This window comes from Strigops habroptila, chromosome 20, assembly GCF_004027225.2.
Source record: "Strigops habroptila isolate Jane chromosome 20, bStrHab1.2.pri, whole genome shotgun sequence".
Lineage (NCBI taxonomy): Eukaryota > Metazoa > Chordata > Aves > Psittaciformes > Psittacidae > Strigops > Strigops habroptila.
Window position 1 is genome coordinate 1,137,993 of NC_044296.2, and position 20,032 is coordinate 1,158,024.

A 20,032-nucleotide genomic window follows, 5' to 3' on the forward strand; every position below is an offset into this window, starting at 1 on the left:
CGTGGCAAGTGCAAGTCTGGTGCTTTACCAAAGGGACAAGGACAGTCCCTAGAAAAGTATGCTAGGCTAGGCTGAGAGAAAGAAGAGTATGAGGTTAGCAAGGCAGAGGGAAAGGAAAATGATGCAAGTCTTGCTGCATTCTGAGGCTTCCTTACATGAAGCTTGATCCCCATTCGTCTTCAGGGCTATGTCATTCCTCTCCTGACGTCCCTTAGTCCCAGAGATCTCCTCCATCTTGTGGATTTCTGACAAACATAGTTTGGGATTATAATGGAAGAAGAGTTTGCCTCGTGCAATAGTGAGGTTGTGTTTGCTCCAGTCCCAGAGTTGGCGAAGATTCTGGTTATCCAAGGCATAAAATGAGTAATTCCTGAAAGCAGAGAATGAAAATGTGGATTGGGAGGGGATCCATTGAAAACTCTATTTTTCTCATGCACTAATCCAGACATCAAACATCAATGAAGGCAAACTACCCTGCCTGGTAAGCCATGAGCCATGGGTGGAGGAACGTTCAAAAATAACTTGGGAACTGTTTACCAATACAAATCACCCTGATAGCCCTGACACTCCTTATACTTGAAAGCATTAAAATAAAGTATCTTTTGAATGAACTCACCCAGCTTCTAGTGTTTCTCCTCTAATCAGATGTAGTTTACGGAAAAAAGAAAGAGAAACCAAGGCATAAGACCGGCGAATTTTTAGGTAACCTGAGATTTCTTCTATCAAGCCAAGATTCGCTTCTAGCTCAGCTGCTATGTTATCTATGGAGAGGAAAACATCAGGTTTAGTTTTCTGATATCATAGAAACACTGATACAAAGCCCAAACATATTAAATAGAAGTGCCGCACATTATTTCATAAGACCTTACAAAAAAGAGTTAGCAAAAAACCCCAAACGAACATCACAAAAGCTTTTGCTTTGTGGTTATTTTTCTGATTCACGTTAAAATTCAAAGCGGTCAAAGCAAAACAGAAATGTCCAAGCTCATGGACAGTGTCATTTTCACTGCTCCAACATCCAGTCCTGACTAACCCCTTACTCCTGCAGAACTTACTTCCTCCACGGATATTTATTACTAAGCTTCCATTAACAACCGTGCAGCCGCGGAGCTCCTGGGCCGATGTCACCGAATCGATCGTCTTCTCTTTCCCATAGTCACAAACCTTTGGGCAGGGCCCTGCGCAGGGGGTGCAGTGTAAGCTGCAAAACAAGAGAGCCCGGAATGCAGAGGTGATGCAGGACATCATCTGGGGTGTCCCCAGTGATTCGCAAATGCAGAGTAATCAGTTCAAAGCAACAGTGTCCTGACAATCTGCCATGGGATTCACTTTCAGCGAGCAGCACGCAGCTCTGAGGAACTCCAAGCAAGTGCTGATAACTCTTTAAAATAGCATTTCCACGTTTCAAGCATTATCACTTTGTCCCTTCCTATGCAACAGAAACCAGAATGATTTTGATCATTTTGAATAGACCATCCACCACGATGCTGCTCAGTGCTACACACACCAGGGCTTTCAAAATCAAGAAACCCAGGCCCAGTCTTCATCCCAAGATGACCATGAACCAAACATACAATTGATGAGTGGAGCTGCCCATTCATCTGGGAATCCTCTGATTAAGGACTGTACATAAAGTCACTTAAAAAAAAGGCAAGCAAGCATGTGCTTTGTGCTCTGGGGAAATACTTCTTAAATAGCAGCAAGATGATTGCTTGCCCTGGTCATAACACCACAAGAATGTGTTCCCAACTAGTTCAGAGAAATGGATGCTCCAGGAAAAGCATGGAGTAGTGTTGTGAGGTCCTACTGAGAGCAGCCTGGAACAAACATAGGAGGGAAGCGATGGGTGCTGTTACACAAGCAGCAGATCTACTTTGTGGGCTGCTAAATCATTCTTTTGAAAAGCAAAACAGGAACCAGAATAAAAAGTCCTGTTAGAGTGAATTCCCTGAAATTATTATGGCAGGAGCAAATACATGCGAGCACAAAGCTACCAATATTCATAGGAAATCTGACTCATCACAATATATAACGTTATTGTGGGACAAACAAAAAGGTTTTCAGTGATAAACAGCTCAGCCACATAAATTATTTAATTCCTTTGTCGAAAACCCTGGGAATAGGCAGAATGGCTATTCCCTGCTTTGATTTGTGCTACACTTGTTTGTTACATTGTCCATTTATGTCTGGCACAGCTTGAACCTTCTCAGTGAAGGTAATTACAGGGATGAGAGATAGATATTCTGAGAATGATCCACTCAAAACATGCTATGCTCTTTTCATTAGACACGACTTCTCCCTGTTCTGCTTAATAGCAAGGCTCTCTGGTCTGAGGTCAGCTTTGGAGAGGAAGGGAAACAGGGCTACTAAAGCCTCTCTGTTGCCCATCTCCCTCGTCCCACTCGATTATAGAAAGACCCTTCCAACTTGAGGATGCTCCTCTTGCTTGTCCTGTCTCTCAATCTCCCTTTCTCCCTTTTTCCACACTTGAGAGGAAACAAGGAAAGAATAAACTACTGGCACATGGTAGGCAGACCTGTCTGCTTTTAATGGCTTCAATTAGCAAGGTATTAGTTTGCAAATCATATTAAAGTAAACCAGGTAATCGTCACAGACTCTCAGAGGCCGGAAACTTTTCTTGGTTTTGACAGAGAACACAAGCCCTCTATCCAAGAGAGACAAAAGCACAGCACAAAAACGACAGCCTGGTTTCTCTACCTGCAGACACTTGTACTTACTTGCTGGAATTCATGATGTAGCCTGATGGGCATTCGTGAACACATTCATTATTGTGGATAACGTGACAGCCCGACTCCCGGGCATTCTTGCATTTGTTGTGCAGTTCCTGGCAGAAGCTGAAGGTCACGCACCGCCACCCCTCAAAGCGATAGTGACCGGGTGGGCAGGTGTCCACGCATCTGCCTTCCAGGTAGAAGTTGCGGCAAGCCACGCATTTCTCAGGGTTGTTGGGCTCTGTGCAGTCCCCAAGACACTCGCTGTGGCAGCACTGACCATCGGAGGTGCAGCCCTGGGACTTGCAGGCAGGTGGACAAACTGCGAAAAGAGAAAATGAAATGAACATCGCAGGACAACCTAATGATGACCATGAAGGCTTACCAGCAATGACACTTCGTCCTGCTTGGCTTGGCAACTTCCTTTTCAAACAGGCATCCATGAAGCGCAGACATCTGCCTCATCTCCACTTTTCAGTGTAAGTTCCAAATTTTAATAACATTTTGGAAGTGTTATCATTCACCCCCACAATTCATTAATGTTCATCTTCAAAAAGAGAAAACTGAGTTTTCCTCTTCTCTGAGACCAGTCCCACCAGGCTCCCAGGAGAGCTCTGGCGACTCCAACATTATACCTGAAGCCCAGAAGCAATGAGTCTCTACAAGGAGAGCTTCCCAGACTGGGATAGCCGGTTATGGATAGAAAATTCTAGTTTCTTAGATTAAGAAACTAAGTTTCCCACAACAATGCTGCAAATAATGCATGTCCAACAATACTTCTTCAGCTCTATCAGGATTTGCTTCCTGTCTGCCTATCAACCTGTCTCCGGTTTCCCCAGAGGAAACCTGCTGCTCTGGCAACCCAACACAAGCTCTTTGGTGACTCTCCCATCAAGCCCCAAAAGAATGGCACCCACGAGCATTGCTGCTTGAGGTTTTTATGGTTTACTTTTTAATTACCCATTACATAGTGCCTCACAATACTTTTAATGAGCGGTTTGGGCTTTGAAATAGAAACCAAGTGGCAGCATAGTTCAGAGCAAACACCATGACTAACGCTGAGCAAGGAGCCGGAGGGGAGGCTGAGCAAACCCAGAGCAGCTCTCTTCAAGGGAAGGACAGTCCTGCTCCTCCACTACTCAGCACCTTCACACTCAGCCTTAATGGTTCAAATGAGGCTGAACCAAATAAATCCAACTGCTTAATACAGAACACGCCACAGGACTTCAAGTCAGGAAAGATGTAATAAAGCTGAGATCACCACTACAAGAGCAAGCACCAAAGCCAAGTACCGCTTTGATGAGGCCATTTAAACAGCAGGAGGAAGAACTTCAGAAGAAGGATGGGGGACACAGGCCTGGATTTATCCATGTGGTTTCATACAGCCTTTGGGCTACAGCTATGAATGGCCAAGACACAGATCAAGACATCACATTCGTCTCACCACATAGGAGGGTTTTGTCTGAAGGCACATCTGAATGGCTTCTGATGTCCTGCCCAAGTGCCCTCAGTGAAGGAAGACAGAGGTAAGTCCTCCTGGGGTGAGCGCTGGCCCGACCAAATAACTCCACACTGAACTAACACCATCTGCCTCAAAATCCCCTTCCACCACGCTCCACCCCATGTTAAAGGATTGCAGAATTAAGTGTGTTAAAGTCCTTAATGCCATTCTTGGAATAAGCAGCAGCAGCTGCAGTAGGTGGGACAGTAAAGATGGGCAACCTCTGCTTTGTTCCAGCCTGATAAATCCTTTGAAGAAATACGAAATGGGTAAGGTTGAAATTCTATCACAAGGTCAATTTAATCTCAAGTATGTTCCTGCTTCCACATCAGTCATTCACTGCGGGTATTTTCTCTGTGCATCTCTCAAGATTCATCCACGAACAACAAACACAGGAGTGTATTTCAAATTCATTTCCTTTTACGCTGACCAACCTTTTGCCTTTTTCTAGCAATAGGTCTGATTTTGTGAGCCTCTCACGAATACTGACTGATGAAAATGCAACAGCCAAATGGAAGCACCTGATTAGATGAAATATAAAAGGAGAAGCTTGTTTTAAAAGCATGGTTATATATTCTTTACCAGCCCACAGATGGAGCAGAAGCCTGCAACAGATGTCACGGCTGCAGTTTATTGGAAACACTGGCAACAGAAAAACACAAGACAGAAAATTCCAGAATTTAGTCTAAAGCACTATCAAACTTATTAATTCCAGTCTAAAATATCAAGGTTTACGGGCAGGGAAAAAGCCTGGGCTATTTCTCACATCCCTCCCCATGTGTGCTCAGTGAGCACTGACATACTGATGTCTCACAGGGATGACTTCTACACTTGCTAGTCCCCTGCAGTAGGTCAGCATCCAGCTGGGAAGTCAAATGCTCCACAAACACATGTGGGAATAGCTTGTGCAAGCTGGAGGGTGAGTGTTGGCAGCACAAGCCAGCGTTCATCATTGGCGCTCCCTCCAAAAGGGTATTTTCCCGGCTCTGTTTCATGCTGAAGAATGACAAAGTTGTTGTCAAAAGACAACGTTTGTTTCTCAAGGAGTCTGTGGAGCAGATAATGTGGAAAGGTTGGTCCTCATGCAAAGCACGCATGCGTGACATGGTCTAGCGTGAGGCATCCCTGCCCATGGCAGGGGGTTGGAACTAGATGATCTTAAGGTCCTTTCTAACCCAAACCATTCCACGATTCTGTGATTCTATGGCACCTATTTCACATTATGCCACACTATTATTTCTTTGAATTTGTTATGGAAACTAATCTTCAAAGTCCTGTGCTTATTTACACATTTTGAACTCAGCTGCAAATATTCACAGGGCAGAAACTGTTGAAGTTCTCAACTCTAAAGGTTTTTAGAAGATACAATTAAACTATTTTTAAACTGTTCTTAACGTTTCTCTTTCCTGTTCTACAAGCTTTTGATGGCTAAAAGACAGCTCTGAAGAGAGCAAAGCAGCCAAGGCAATCTTTTTTTTTCCATTAAGCACTCGAGACCAGAAATTGTCAATCATTATTTTGTGCAAATCCCCATTACGCACGCTCCTCAATAAATGTTGTCTTGACATTATCAAAGCGTGCATGCTAGAAAGCACCTCAAAGTCATATAGAAACCTCTCCAGTGCATCTTCACTACTGCTTCTTATAACTATTACCACAGCATCCAGGTTATGTGACTCCGGATGGGTCAGATGGGTGTTTTGGGGTTTGTTTTTCTGCCACATTACACTTTCACTGCAGGAAAACATTGAACAGGTTTGTGCTGACCAAGTGCACCTCATGACCCCATCATCAAGGGCTGCAGACTCCAATAACTGTCATCAGCTCATGCAGATTCACCTTTTCACAATGAGATGGCACTTTTGGGAGCTGTGGCACGGTCTGGTACACACCGACGATGCACAGGGTGAAAAAGTGTTTCAGCACCAGCACTAGAGCAAAGCTGTTCATCACGGCCACAAAACCTCTTCATCAGATCTTTAAGAATGGGACTTTCAAAATCCCTGTCCCAAAGATGACTAACAGCAGAATGCTTAACTGATATGCCCTGGCTGGGGGAAAAACAGAGGTTCAAACCTGTTGTTCCAGGGGTGAATAAATATTTAACTAGCTAGCTAGAGTGGCTCCAGAGACTTAGGAAACAATGCATTTTACAAACCTTTCTGATTATAGATTCAAACTGACATTTCTTCATGCTGCTGAGGCCCAGCTGGGGGGGGGACAAAAGGCAGCAGACTCAGTGCAAAGGAATTTCTACCTCTGTGGATTGCTCCCATCATTTCACCACTTCCCTGTGCTTCAGGTGGAAACAAAACACACTGATACTGTAAACACATGAGCCAACACAGGTAACCAGGAGATCCGTGTTTCACAGGCAAGTCAATTAAGCATTCAGCTGTTCAGTTAATAAACACTCTGTCTGCATCCTGGAGTATGAATAAAAACATTTGTGTCAGGTTTTGTTTCTTGCTTTCTGCGAATAAAACAATAGCAGTGAATTGTCAGAAAAAGAGAAAAAAAAAAAAAAGAAATACAAATCACCCAGGGTAAGTTTTGCTGTTCTTTTGGGATCCTCTGTCACAGGTTGGGTTTAAATAGCAACGTCCTGGGTGAGCTGAATTCGGTGTTCAAACGGGTAGTGCTTTGGGTACTGTAAGAGGTACACAGTTCATTAGGAAGAAATTCTAAACCATATGCATGAACATCAAGATGCTGCATATATGTCTCTGTACGGACAGATGTTCCCACATGGTTTCAGGACTGATTTGTCATGAATTAAAGTGATGTTTCTCCCGTGCAATCACAAGCCCCCTCCACGTGAACGTGGGTCAGCAGAGGCAGCCCTGGCCACCGCAGGTCCTCTTGGCCAGCCAGGGCCACCAGCCATATCCCAACCGAGGCAGCGGCATGGAGCAAACTCGCCTTGCACCACCAGGTCCCTTCTCCTGAATTACACAAGCTGTTATTTTGATTACAGACAAGGCAATTAAGAGGCTCCCGATCCAACGAAGTCCAGGACAGAAAACAACTGCGGCAGGAGAACCGCCCTCAACCTCAGCCAATGCATTTGCTGCCTGCACAGGGAGGCATCCAACCGCTCAGCTATCTGCACAAGGCAAACATGCCTTAACCCCTTGCCAGCTCCCCAAACAAGCCCTCACCTCCCACCGGGAGCCCACGGTGCCGCCCTCTGCCTACAATGCCACAAAACTCACCACGCCAATGCAATTTAACTGGCTATTGCAGGGTTTATTCTCACGGTGAGTGTTTTAACTCCTGAGGTATATTTATAACCAGGAGAAAAACGGAGGAGGAAGCCGGTATGAACCCAGCATTGACACAGCTTAAAATGGCTTGTTTTGGCTGCGATATGTATCGCTCAATGCCAGAGCTTAGGTTAGTGTAATGTTAAATGACGTGCACACACATATAATTCAAAGCCAGAGTCCCACAGAAACACTATCGCAGAGATCTGCATTTCCCTGAGGGTTTTTTTTTCCCCCCCCTCTTACTGTAAATGGCTGCAGGATCAGTCACATAAATTTATCCATGAATAGTCTTGCGCACACACACGCATATAATAATCATACTTGAGTTACAGCTGCAGTGGGAACTGTAATTTAATTTCCTAACTGTATAATCACGACAATGACCTCTGTAGAAATGAGATCTTGTGGTTCTAAACAGAAACAAAACCAACAAGCTATTAAAAAAAGGAAACCCAAGGACTAATCACCCACGGCAGTAACTCCTCTGAGTGTGTGTTGCAAGCATGTGATCTTAATTTAGCACTACAGAGGTTGTGCTTGTTTCCTCAGCTTCTGCAAGTGCTGAGTGGCATCGCTGCTACGGAAGTCCATGTGGATCTTACCTCCTTATCAAATGAGGTATTAAATCATGTTATATGTACACAGCATCTTTTACTTGATCCCTTCTCCTCAAGATTAACTCTTCCTGTCAAGAAGATGCCAAATTCAGCAAGTCATTAAGTGTTTGTTACAGAATCCCATAACATAATTTTAACCTGTAAAACAATTTTATTTTTCACTCATGATCATTATTTTCTCGTGAGCATTTATTTGATCTGGAGACATCAAGGTGACACCTGATCCGAGTGCACTCATGTAGCATAAAGTTAAGAGAGCTATTAAAAATTAAATAAAACTCTGTTCAGTGAAGACTAGGTTATAAATCTAGAACTCCACAGCAGAGTGGCTTGACAGAGGGTTGCTGCAAGAAAGAGTGACCTGCCAGCCCCTCTGCACTGTGGCTTACGTCCTTCAATTATTTCTTCATTTCACCAAGCCCAGAGAGGCAGAAACCTAAACCCCAGCAGTGGCAGTTCTTGGGCTGTGCAGGGCAAACTGCTCCCAGGGCGCTGCAAGGGCAGTGACGTGCCTGGGAAGAATATGGTTATAGAGATCCATCGGACTGTAAAAGCACAAGGACTTTTCATCACCTCAGTGACTAACAACAGCAGCTCTCCCAGACCTTTCTGAATCTTCAAAATAAAGGGAGAAACTAGAAGAGAACAAAACCCCAAGATTTTAACACACTTCTACAAAACAACCGCCAGCAATGCCTGACGCTTGCTGTAGTTATCAAGCAAAATTCAGGAAGTATCACAAGATGTTCAAGCAAATTTTATGTCACTTATTCACAGTGCTCAGCTGCTCCAACAACATCCATCCCTCCCTTTTCCCCAACGCAAAAGACATCCAAGGAACAACCCTCCCAAAATGCATCAACTCAAATGCTGTTATCCACACACAGGATTTCAGTTCTTAGCACCAACTCAGGAAGGAGCAAGTGCCAAATAAATCCAAGGTTTTACAATCAACACTAAAATTAAAGTGTTATTTATAAAGTAAGATATTACAGTACATAATGCCATGACCCCACTGAACTGTGAGTTGGGAACATCAGGAGGTCTGTATTTACACAGGAACAGATAAAATTAACTGCAGGTGCCTCCCTTCCCATAGACAGTAACTTCCAAAAACAACACTCTTAGAAAACGTAAAGGAAGCTCTTCCCACTGACATTTCTCAGGACAGCATTATAGCTCTTCTCATCTATTGTTGCATCTCCCAAATCTCTCACAAGTTACGTGCTCATGTGGAGCTACAGGGAATGTCTCAAATATTCCAGAACATTTGCGAACCCCTTGTATTCAGCTGCTTCCCACAAGGCATCCTCCCAGCCAAGACCAGCCACCACAACTAAACCCTATGGAGATGCTAGGACTGTTGTGTGGGCTTGTTAGGATGAGCAAACGTGAGTTCAGAGAAGATAAAAGGGTTTGGAGTCATATGCCACCTTGTCCAGTCACGATAATGGAGGATATGGAGGTCTGTGAAAGAAGTTGTTGAATGGAGATAGGGGGAAAAGTTTAAGCCCTGTTGTTGGTAGAGGGAAAGAGCGGATAAAGGGAGATCTCTCTAGAAACACAGTCATGCCAACCTTCTGGTGTTAAGAGTGTGGAGTAATCTATTATCTTCTGCACTACAACTGCTGGTGGAGTATTTCTCTGGAAATAAATAAATTCATATGTGAATTATGTCAAGGAATACAGAAAACTTACTAAGAGGAACTCATATGCATACACACCTATAAGACACACATACTTTTATTTATATAATATACAAAAATATATTTATATATAAGTCATCTTAATAAGATGAAGCCTGGAGCAAGTCATCAACTGCAACAGATCCACAACGCCTTTGGTCACTCACTCTTAAACTTCTTAAAGTTACAACCTTTGCAAATCAGCTGCTCCAGCTACCACCCCAAGGACACAGCACAGTACCTGCACCCAGGCTACAAAGCCCTGTGTAACTTCAGACCTGATGGCTCACCTCGTGGCTGGAGTTAGTAAGACAGCCCAACTATCATCTCTTATTTTGGAGGACAGGACTTCTTGGGCTACAAACCTCAGCTAGGAAGGTCCCTCACCTTCTCCCGTTGAACCTTCAGGACAGGCTCTTGTTTCACAAATCTTCTAGAGCCTTCTGTTTCTCTCCCTTGAAGGTTTTCACTCCTGCTGTCCTCTGCCATCCCAACTATTTACACAGAGAACTGGATGCCTTCCATTCAAGTATGCCTAATATTACCCAGATAGAATATAGGTCAGAGAAACATTTTCCTTTCTTGCATTTCAATCAGTGTGCATGGTGTTACAGCAAGCCCCTTATGAACTGAACTTACAGAGCAAACCATCTCTCTCTGATGAAAGCTAGGGGACAAAGAAAAACAATGGATTATAATAATAAACCTCAAGGCTAGATCTGTTTTCATCTCTTAGTAACTTTCAATCAAGCTGATTCCCAAGCAGGTAAAAAACAACTCCCAGGAATCTGGCTAAACTTTTGGCAATCAAGCTGAAAATAACAAAACAAGGAGTTTGATTTGAAAACACAGCAGCACTCTTAAAAGAGAACAAGTGTCACAAAGTGCACGCAAGGATAACGACAAGAAGTTGTAAATACTTTACCTAGTACCTACGACACTGCTGTTGTGCCATTCTCTGGCAAGCAGATCAAGCCTGCTCCTTGTACTTTGTGTTCAAAATTACACAGGAGCTTAATGCAGCATAAAGGATCAGAAATAACCACCAATCTCTGCTTTCTTTAATATGCAAGCCCCCAAACTGACAGACACGACATCTTCAGGCAAACCTGGAATCCTCAGCCAGTTATCACTAAGTGTAATACCCCCATACAAATCGGTACTAAACCCCAGGCTTTGCTAGTGTGAGTGGCTTATAACTGAAGATCTAGAAGCCACCACAATAAAGTCACTTCCAAGATTCAGCCAATTCTGACAGTAATTTGCAAAAGACCACCAAGTGAAATCTGTCTCCCTATAAAAAGGGGCAGAAATGTTCAGTGTACCCAACCTCTGGGGAACACGGAGATTTGGAAGGAGTAGCTAATTTTAAAGTAGTTTGGACATCAGGCGCCTCATATCGTACTTGATTCTGCACAGCAGAAGAGATTATTTGTAATTTAGACCACAATCAGAATCATTAAAGTTAATCTAGGGAATTAGATCTTAGGCAGAAGCTCTTCCCTGTGAGGGTGCTGAGGCGCTGGCACAGGGTGCCCAGAGAAGCTGTGGCTGCCCCATCCCTGGCAGTGTTCAAGGCCAGGTTGGACACAGGGGCTTGGAGCAACCTGCTCTAGTGGAAGGTGTCCCTGCCCGTGGCAGGGGGTTGGAGCTGGATGAGCTTTAAGGTCCCTCCCAATCCAAATCATTCTATAATTCTATGACAATTTTACTCGGAGCTCTGAGGGTGCTGTTTTGTTGTTGTGGTTTGTTAAATTTCAATCCGTATTACAACCGAAGGATTTGTTTTTATCATTCAACGGTTGACACGCCACCTGGGCGCCTCATGAAAGCTTCATGTTAATATTTAACTATATATTGCTCTTTCTGATGTACAGCATCTTGCAAACATCCCTGTTTACTTTAACCTACTCCCATTGAACCTGCTCACTCACACTGCAATCCCAGAAGACCCAAGAGAATCACAGTGCAGTGGTCCAGGCAGCCACAGATGTCCTAAAAATAAGTGTAACTGCATGTAAAGTCCTGTTCATGCTGTATTCTACACACAAATCTCTGCTCTCTGAACTAGCAGGATGGGAACAACCTCCTCTTCAAGCCAGGCGACCACAGTGCTGGGGGCAAGCTTCTCATCAGAGCAATTTATTTCTTAGTGATCAGCAGCTTGGACTGACCAAAATAAGAAGTCAGCAGCTTAGTGCTGAATGAGAGAAGATGCTGCATCAGGACAAGCCATAAAACAGAAGCATGGGAGCTGGTATCTGCAATGGAGATATGAAGAAATACTTCAATGTAGTGTGACAGTTTAAGAACAAGGTCCATCTAATTTTTCCAAACACAGGTCTAAGACAAGCTGTGACTTTTACCTACAAACCCCTTCCTGAAAATGAGGAGCAATACAATCAAAGCATGAGGCAAAATGTCTAACCTTTGCTTTCTGCTAAGATAAGAGAGGGATAAGATTGCTTTTCTCAAGGCCACAGAGAAGGATGTTGTAGTAAACAAGGCATGAAAGAATGAAAACCAAGTTAACATATTCAGCTAAGTGGGGATAAGGAAGATTGCATTTTAGATACGTTAGGGGAAAGACGTGTAAAATGGAATCTGGACACACAAAATAAGAATGAATCTACCCCAAAGTAGGACATATAGTTCAGAGCAAACAGGAAAGTGGGGCTGTCCGTAACTGAGAGAGGTAATGAAATGGACGGAAGTATAAGATTAACCACGAGGAGATTAAGTTGATAACTAATGATCTACACAGAAATGTCAGACAGAGGTTAAGATTTTAATCTGGACAGATTTCATAGCACAGTCATGAGTTGTAAACATAGATAATGAAATGGAATTTGTGTTTGCGGGTGAAGGTATTGAAAAGCAGCAGAGAGGAAGAAGGAAAGTAACTTATTCCAGAGCCCCTGCTTCCCACGTCACCTCCCAGAAAGAATGAGGAGAGAGAAAGGTGAAGTATTGCCTGAAGGCCAGTTGTGCAAAGAAATCTCTGGAGGATGAACTTTCCCGTGAAGAGGTGAAGCTCTACCAACCAGATTTATACTCTTTTTCTTAAGTTACTAGGATGCATAAAGCGTTTCAGCGCGTGGTCACTTAGCACGCTGCCCAAATCCACCCTAGACATGGCACAGCTCCGGTGGGAATCTGACTACAATGCCAGGCTCTGTCCTGCTGCAGTCACTCCAAGGGGAAGGCTTTTGCTCTGTGCCACGCAGAGGCTGACTGCTGGAGACAGCAGCAGAGGGAAGGCGACTCCAGGTCTCGAGCAGGCTCTCAAAGTAGACAGAGTCCTTGGAAGAAGTGCTGCTGGTCAGCTGCCTGCTTCCCAACATAACCTAGGGCTGGCAGCAGGCAACCTGGAATCACACAGAGCACTTATGTCCCACACGAGCAGCCAATGCACAACAGGATTCACCAGAGGGCTAACACATCCATCCTTCTGCTACCACATTGATTTCCCACCTGTGCTGCAGCTCATGGTACTGGTCATTACAGAGCCCATTTTTTCCCCCCCAATTTCCCTATCACAACAGCATGCAGGAGGGTTGGACTACCCAAACTGTTCTATGACTCCATACCTCTGCTGTGGTAAGATCTTACAATACAACCGACCATCACTGAAGTCACCGTTTGATAATAAGGAAGTAGAGTAGTAGTAAAAGTCTCATTATCCGCCTGTTAAACTACACTCAGCCATTGAGAGAAAACAGGATCTGCTCACGGAACATGACTGTGCAGGCGTGTGTCACGGGTTGCTAAAAAGCTTCAGCTTTGTGGATGTTTATCAGCACGGGAGGCAAGATACGGTCTAATCACCAGTCACCATCAGCATTGTCCATTTCCGAGCAATTAAAGACTATTCAGAGCTGGTCTAACTGTCATGGCAGGTGAGCCTGCCCATCCCTCAATGGGTAATTACTCTGTGTGTGTATAGCTTATGGAAATAGCTTTACAATTGTCTAGAGTCCTCTGGGGAATAAAAATTACACAAACTAGCATTAGCTAGCAAGAAAGAGATGGGGCTCTCCTCTACCAGATACATGAAGCTGTATCAGTTTCTCCAGGGACAAAGAGTCTTTATCTTAAGCCAGCTATGGGGGTTTCAAATCTCAGAACAGAGCTGCTGTTATTGAAACTAACCTTCACCTGGAGAGGAGCTGAAGAAGTTTGAGATGCCGCCCAGTCCATCTACCTCTCCAAAGCCAGGTCAAATACTTTATCCAAGACATTTCTGTCAGTTGCTTGTCTAAACCCATCTTAAAGTTAAATTCTGCCTCAAGGCACTTCATGCACTCGCTATCTGAACTTTATTGAAGTCCAGCTCATCAGCAGGTCACTCCATGTTACAGACAACCATCAAGGCACAGAGAGGGGCACAGAACCACCCAAGAGGCCAAGGGCAGTGCTAAGAAGGGGTCGGTGGTATCTCAAGTCCACATCCACCTCAAGATCCTCTGCAGAATACTTGGTACGAAGCAAGACACTTGACAGTTTATTGCTGAGTCCTGCTCAGTCTCCTTCAGTATCAAAACAAGGCTCATTTGAAACCGTGCCACTCCAAATTAGGCTTTGGGTGGATGGATGTATTACCGCAGTGGATAATCACGGGCAAATCTGAGCAGCGAGAGACCTAAAGCGCGTTTGAAAAACACAATCTGGAGTTCTTTTTGTTATCACAGATTAAAGCATGTGGAAAAACAACACACTCTTCCCTGGTGCTGATCAACAAGAACCGTCATCCAGCAGCTCCTCCTTTCACCAACAGAGCCATGCAAAACAAGAGGACGTTTTTCTTATCACACCCACCAAATCCATGCACTGTTTAGGCTCAAAGGAGAACATTTTCTATTCCCCAGAACAAAACCTGATGCTTGATGTGGATACCCAGTTCTAATATATTTATAGACCGGTTTTGTAGACTAGAAACTCTAAGCACTGAAAGAGCAGCCAAACACCATACAAATTATTTCAGCAGCCTTGGAGATAAGGTTATTGAAGAGAAGCCTAAGGAAAACGTAATCTACACATGACATTTCTTTTGCTCATTTAATAATCACCAATGAGGTGAAAAGTTGTTTCTGATAGACCAGTGGTTTCCACATAAATGCTTTTTCATTAAGTCTCCAGGTAAGACTGCTACTGCACATTACACTTGCCCTTCTGCCAGAAACGTGGAGCATGCAGATTGCCCAAGTCTAAACCCCACAGAATTGAATGGAGAAGCAGTTTATTGAGTTTTAAAGGCTTCGCTTCAAATACAGTTCTAAAACAAAAGCCTTATTCCTTTATGTCATGTTAAAGCTCCACTGGGTGAGACTTTCAGACAGTCAGACATCACACTAAGGAGCTCCACTTCCCCTCTGGCTTTTGGGAGCTTCTGAGGGGTACTCACAAGGGAACTCTTGGACTCATTCATCCTCAACCAAAGCTGTGTAAACACCTCCAGTGCGATCAGCCTTACTTCAGAAAGATGACATTCAGTAAAGACCGAAGAGCAGAAAAAACAAGTCCTGCTATTACATTATCACTACGAGTGGAATAGAATTGGTTTGTCTTTGCAGAAAAGAACATTTGTCCGATACTCAAATTTTAATGACTATTTTCATTGCTCATGAAGTATTAAAATCCTTGCAGTGTGGTAATCCAGCATAGATGCCTGATGAAGTTTAAAGTGGTAACAGGAAAATGCTTAGTTATCCCACGATGGCTGCTGAATTGCATGTGCTTTATTCCTAGGAAACCCAATACACTGGTAAAGCTTCCTGCATCATTCCTAAGATCTTCTAATTGTGTCTTCAGCAGCGCAGCAGGGTTCAAGCCCCCATTCAAGCACAAGCACTCTTTATGTACCTTCTCAATCATAAAAAGTTGCTGATATGACAAAGTTTGTCTGAAGGTTGTGTGAGAGATTTCCAGACACTTAGTTCAATGCAATAGCTGCAGGTTGCTTAGTAAAATCTTAGTTGGTATTTTCAGGTATTTTAGGAAAAAAAACCTCAGAAGCTAATGGCATCTCACATTATCCAAAACAAGGCTGCCCAAGGCTGCCAAGTTCAGCAGCTTTCCCACAGCCACCAAATAATCCTTCCCTTTAGCACACAGCATCAGACTTGGCAGCCTTCACATTGATAGGGGAAAGTCAGCCAGCAGACAGGCAACCCCATTTCGTGTCATGCAAATTCTTTGCAGTTTTGCCCCACGAGGAAGTTACATCTCAGCACTCACGTCTTGGCAGGAAAGGTGAGTCTGTTCCTGCACCTCTGAAACACTGCATAGAGCCCAAGCTCTCCCTCGCCATGCTGCAACTGCTGCCCCTGCCCACAGGTGTTAAAGCCTTACATTGCAGTGATGCTCTGTGCTGTTAATATAATCAAATCCCCACAGTTACAAAACCAGAGAAAACATAAAAAATTGAATTGGAAATCATGGCTACACAACTCCAAGCCATGCCTGTTCCCTCGCCCTATAAACCTCCCCTTCCTTACAATCTTGCAGTCCAGCAGGCTTTATTTTGATGAATAAATTGAGACCAACCTCCTCCCTCCCTGCCCTGGACAATTCACTTTGTAATAAGCATTAAATGAGGAATCATGCTTAGGGGTCAGAAGCATGACAAACCAGAAAGCCAGTGACCTTTGAAGTTACTGCTGCTCAGTCTGTAGGTATTTTCTCTCATCTCTGACAAATTTGCTACCTAAGTTGCCTTAACTCTCTACATTGACTTAAAAACCATCAGTCCTCCCTGGAACTTGAGCTCAAGCTCAGTTCATCATGTCAGGGCCCTGAAATTCTAGCATGGCCACATAGCAGCAGCAGCAATTCTGTAGGAGTCCCAGGTGACCAGCAATAAAATGCGTACATCTCCAGAAGCCTTCAAAATGCACAGAAAATGAAAGATTGGAGTAGTTCTATGAACAGATTAATGAAATCTCCCTTCCCCAACTAGAGAGACCTTGCAAATTTTACAGTCTTCATGGGACAAACTTGCTAAATAGCTGTCACCCTCATTAGCCCGCATATGAACAAGTCATAATGCTTAATAGCCCAACTATCCAGCACCTGCCAGAGCTTCAGTGACTACAGTGCGAGAGCTGAAACTGCCTGGTTTACAACAAAAGCAGAGCAGTATTTCTTGACACCCTGGAAAAAGAGCACCTCTAACCTGATACACAAGATGAAAATCACATTTATTTTCCTGGAGTGCATCTAAGTGATGCCAGGGAAACTCCATACACCCTGAGTTCTTTAAAAATAGGAAGAACAGGAATCCCAGCATTCTGCTGAGTGCTCCTTGAGCTGAACTTTCCTTCCAACTCTTGGGGGGGATTTACTTCAAAGCGCCTTCTTCCTCAGAGCTTCCAACCTCTCAAGATGCCCAGGAGGCAGCCTCTGCTCAGGTACATACGAAAGCACATTCTCAAATGAAGCATTTCACACTGAGGATACTGAGCTAGAAGCAACTTAGTACAGAGCATCCTCTTCCCTGCCTGTGTCCTTCTTCTCCGTAGCAATTCTGACCCTATTTTGAAGAAGGGAGAAGGAAATCCCACATTAGAAAACTCCCTGGACATCGACAGATGCCGAGCATCCTGCCCTGTTCATTCAGTTCATTTTCAAATCCGAATTCACAAGGAAGCCAGACTCTCCATGTGAAAACATTACACTCAGCCAACATTCAAGCACCACGCAGAGCCAAAGTTAATTCTCTGTTTGTTTTAAATGTCACAAGCCAAAATAAAAGCAATGCTGATGACTCTCCAGCCATGTCAGCCCAGACACAGGGCCCCCCAGCAATGTCAGCTAAAAAACCTAGATAAAGATTATGAACACATACCGTTGTCATCTACAGCATCTCAGTGCCCAAGTCACAGTGAGCTGCTTTGTACACTTACGCAGTGCCACGAACTTTGGATCAAAGCAGCAACTGAAATAACTACAGGCATGGACCAAGCAGCCAATTGCCCTCAATCCAACATCTTATGTTGTTTTCCAGCTAACCAAGAGCCCTAATAAAGAAGCATAAACATCCCAGCAAGTTCATTCACATCCCTCCAATAGGAACTTGCACACAATTATAGGATATAATTGGGAAGCATGATCATTGAACTTGTAACCAGCTATTGTTACATGCGGAGGAAGGGTTAGTGCTGCTTCCTCCACTACACAGTGGGTTATTCACCAGCTCTGTCATTAATCAAAATGTCCTGAAATCCTCACCCTCTCAGTTAGAAACAATCTTCGCATTGATCACACCTGGGGCTTTTTGCCCCTTTTTTTGTGGGTTTTTGTTTTTTTAACCACAAAATTTATTTACAGAAGCAATCCCTGTCAAATCCCATTCTGATAAAGGTGGTTTGAGAGCTTGGCCAAGAGACATGTTTCGGTTGGGCTGCTCACACACACTGGAGTCGCTTCTGTGTATGGACTACAAGGATGCTAGAGAGGGACTATTCATCAGGGACGGTAGTGATAGGAAAAGGGGGAATGGGTTAAAACTTAAACAGGGAGATTCAGGTTAGAGGTAAGGCAGAAGTTATGCCCTGTGAGGGTGCTGAGGCGCTGGCACAGACTTTTCCCAGAGAAGCTGTGGCTGCCCCATCCCTGGCAGTGTTCAAGGCCAGGTTGGACACAGGGGCTTGGAGCAACCTGCTCTAGTGGAAGGTGTCCCTGCCCATGGCAGGGGTTGGAACTGGATGATCTTAAGGTCCTTTCCAATCCAAACAAGTTTGTGATTCTATGAGTCAACAGTTCACAATCCTTTCAAAGCCTTCTACAACATACATTTCTAGTTTGTTCATCTAAAATGGAAGAATACTATACCATCATAGGCAGATGAAATTTCTTTTGCTTTGTTTTCCTAAATCTGTGAAGGGGCAGGAGAACTGCATTCGATTTAGAACACTTTTACAATTAAAACCAGGTTGCTCCAAGCCCCTGTGTCCAACCTGGCCTTGAACACTGCCAGGGATGGGGCAGCCACAGCTTCTCTGGGAAAAGTCTGTGCCAGCGCCTCAGCACCCTCACAGGGAAGAGCTTCTGCCTCAGAGCTCATCTCAATCTCCCCTCTGGCAGGTTAAAGCCATTCCGCTTGGCCTGTCCCTACAGGCCACTGTAAAAAGTCCCTCTCTAGATTTGCAGGTGGAGAAAAGCTTTACTGGATGCTGCTTCACAGCCCCAAGTTTTGTTTGGCTTTTTTAAGGTAAGCAATATAATCTTAAATAGCCATTTGTATGGAGGGATTGTTTCCACCTCTTTTCCCCCAATTCCGGGCTGTGTCTGACCAAGCACCATAAATCTCTTAACTACTCTTAATAAGCTCAAGTGAATTAGTTTAGGATGTCTCGAGCATCACAATAGCCCCAACCACAAGCCCTACATGCACTCAATAAAGCTGTCGCTTGGCAAGGTTCAGAGCAGACGCCCCAGTGAGATTATCGGGTGTCAACTTCCATCTGGCATTTGCCAGAGCTGGGAAAAGAAAAAAGGCAGCTCTTATCAGATCTCCTAATAAAAAGAGCATTTCCACTTCATGTGGTAGCAACTGGAAAAATTTCTTTTGTGTTGGAAGCTTTAAAAATATCTTGCCCTTGAGGTTGGCGAAGTCTGTTGAGTGCTTCAAGACCCCTTTCCCATACGAAGGTAATAAAACTAAGCTCATGGTGACACAAATTCCCAGCACATAAAAATCACAGGAAGCTGTTGCTAAGTAATATTTCTACCTAAGTAAACATCACAAAACATTTCCCACACACACCTCTAAATTTTGTTATTCAAATCTGCCTTGGAGATGCTCAGAGTTGCAGAATTTCTTCTGGCACCCATCTCTTTAAAAGCACTTGGGGCTGTTTCACAGGAGTTGAAAGACATTTCTGAGTGCTTTGCTGTGTTGCTCATACTAGGAAACAAAGAGAGGTACTAAAGCTACTCTTAGTTCCGTACCTGTCCCAGAATTTTCCCTGTATGAACCACAGGAAAATTAAAAGAGAGATTCTGTGGTACCCCCAGTCCCCAGACCTGCTTCGCCTGCGTCACAAAAAAATCTGGACAAACATTATTTCCATACAGAACCTTTCTTTAGCAGCTCCTCTGCACATCAGTTACTCCAGGCTGTCACCCCTTCTATGGGCTCTGACATACCATCCTCTTCAATTGGCCTAAACGGCTTCATATACTTTCCCCTTTCTTTTCATGCAACCAATTCTAGATTGCACTAATT

At 44.0% G+C, this 20,032-nt stretch overlaps 1 protein-coding gene across 3 annotated transcripts in view; it reads right to left on the bottom strand.

The window, feature by feature from the left end:
* Positions 1 to 20,032, bottom strand: part of INSR (insulin receptor) — a 55,355-nt gene that overhangs the window by 22,565 nt on the left and 12,758 nt on the right. For all 3 annotated transcript variants that reach the window (XM_030509700.1, XM_030509702.1, XM_030509701.1), the window contains exons 3-6: positions 2,739 to 3,054; positions 1,056 to 1,201; positions 617 to 761; positions 156 to 370 (exon numbers count right to left, since the gene is read on the bottom strand). In XM_030509700.1, the coding sequence (XP_030365560.1) occupies positions 156 to 370; positions 617 to 761; positions 1,056 to 1,201; positions 2,739 to 3,054 (822 nt within the window). The remainder of the gene's footprint in view (positions 1 to 155; positions 371 to 616; positions 762 to 1,055; positions 1,202 to 2,738; positions 3,055 to 20,032) is intronic.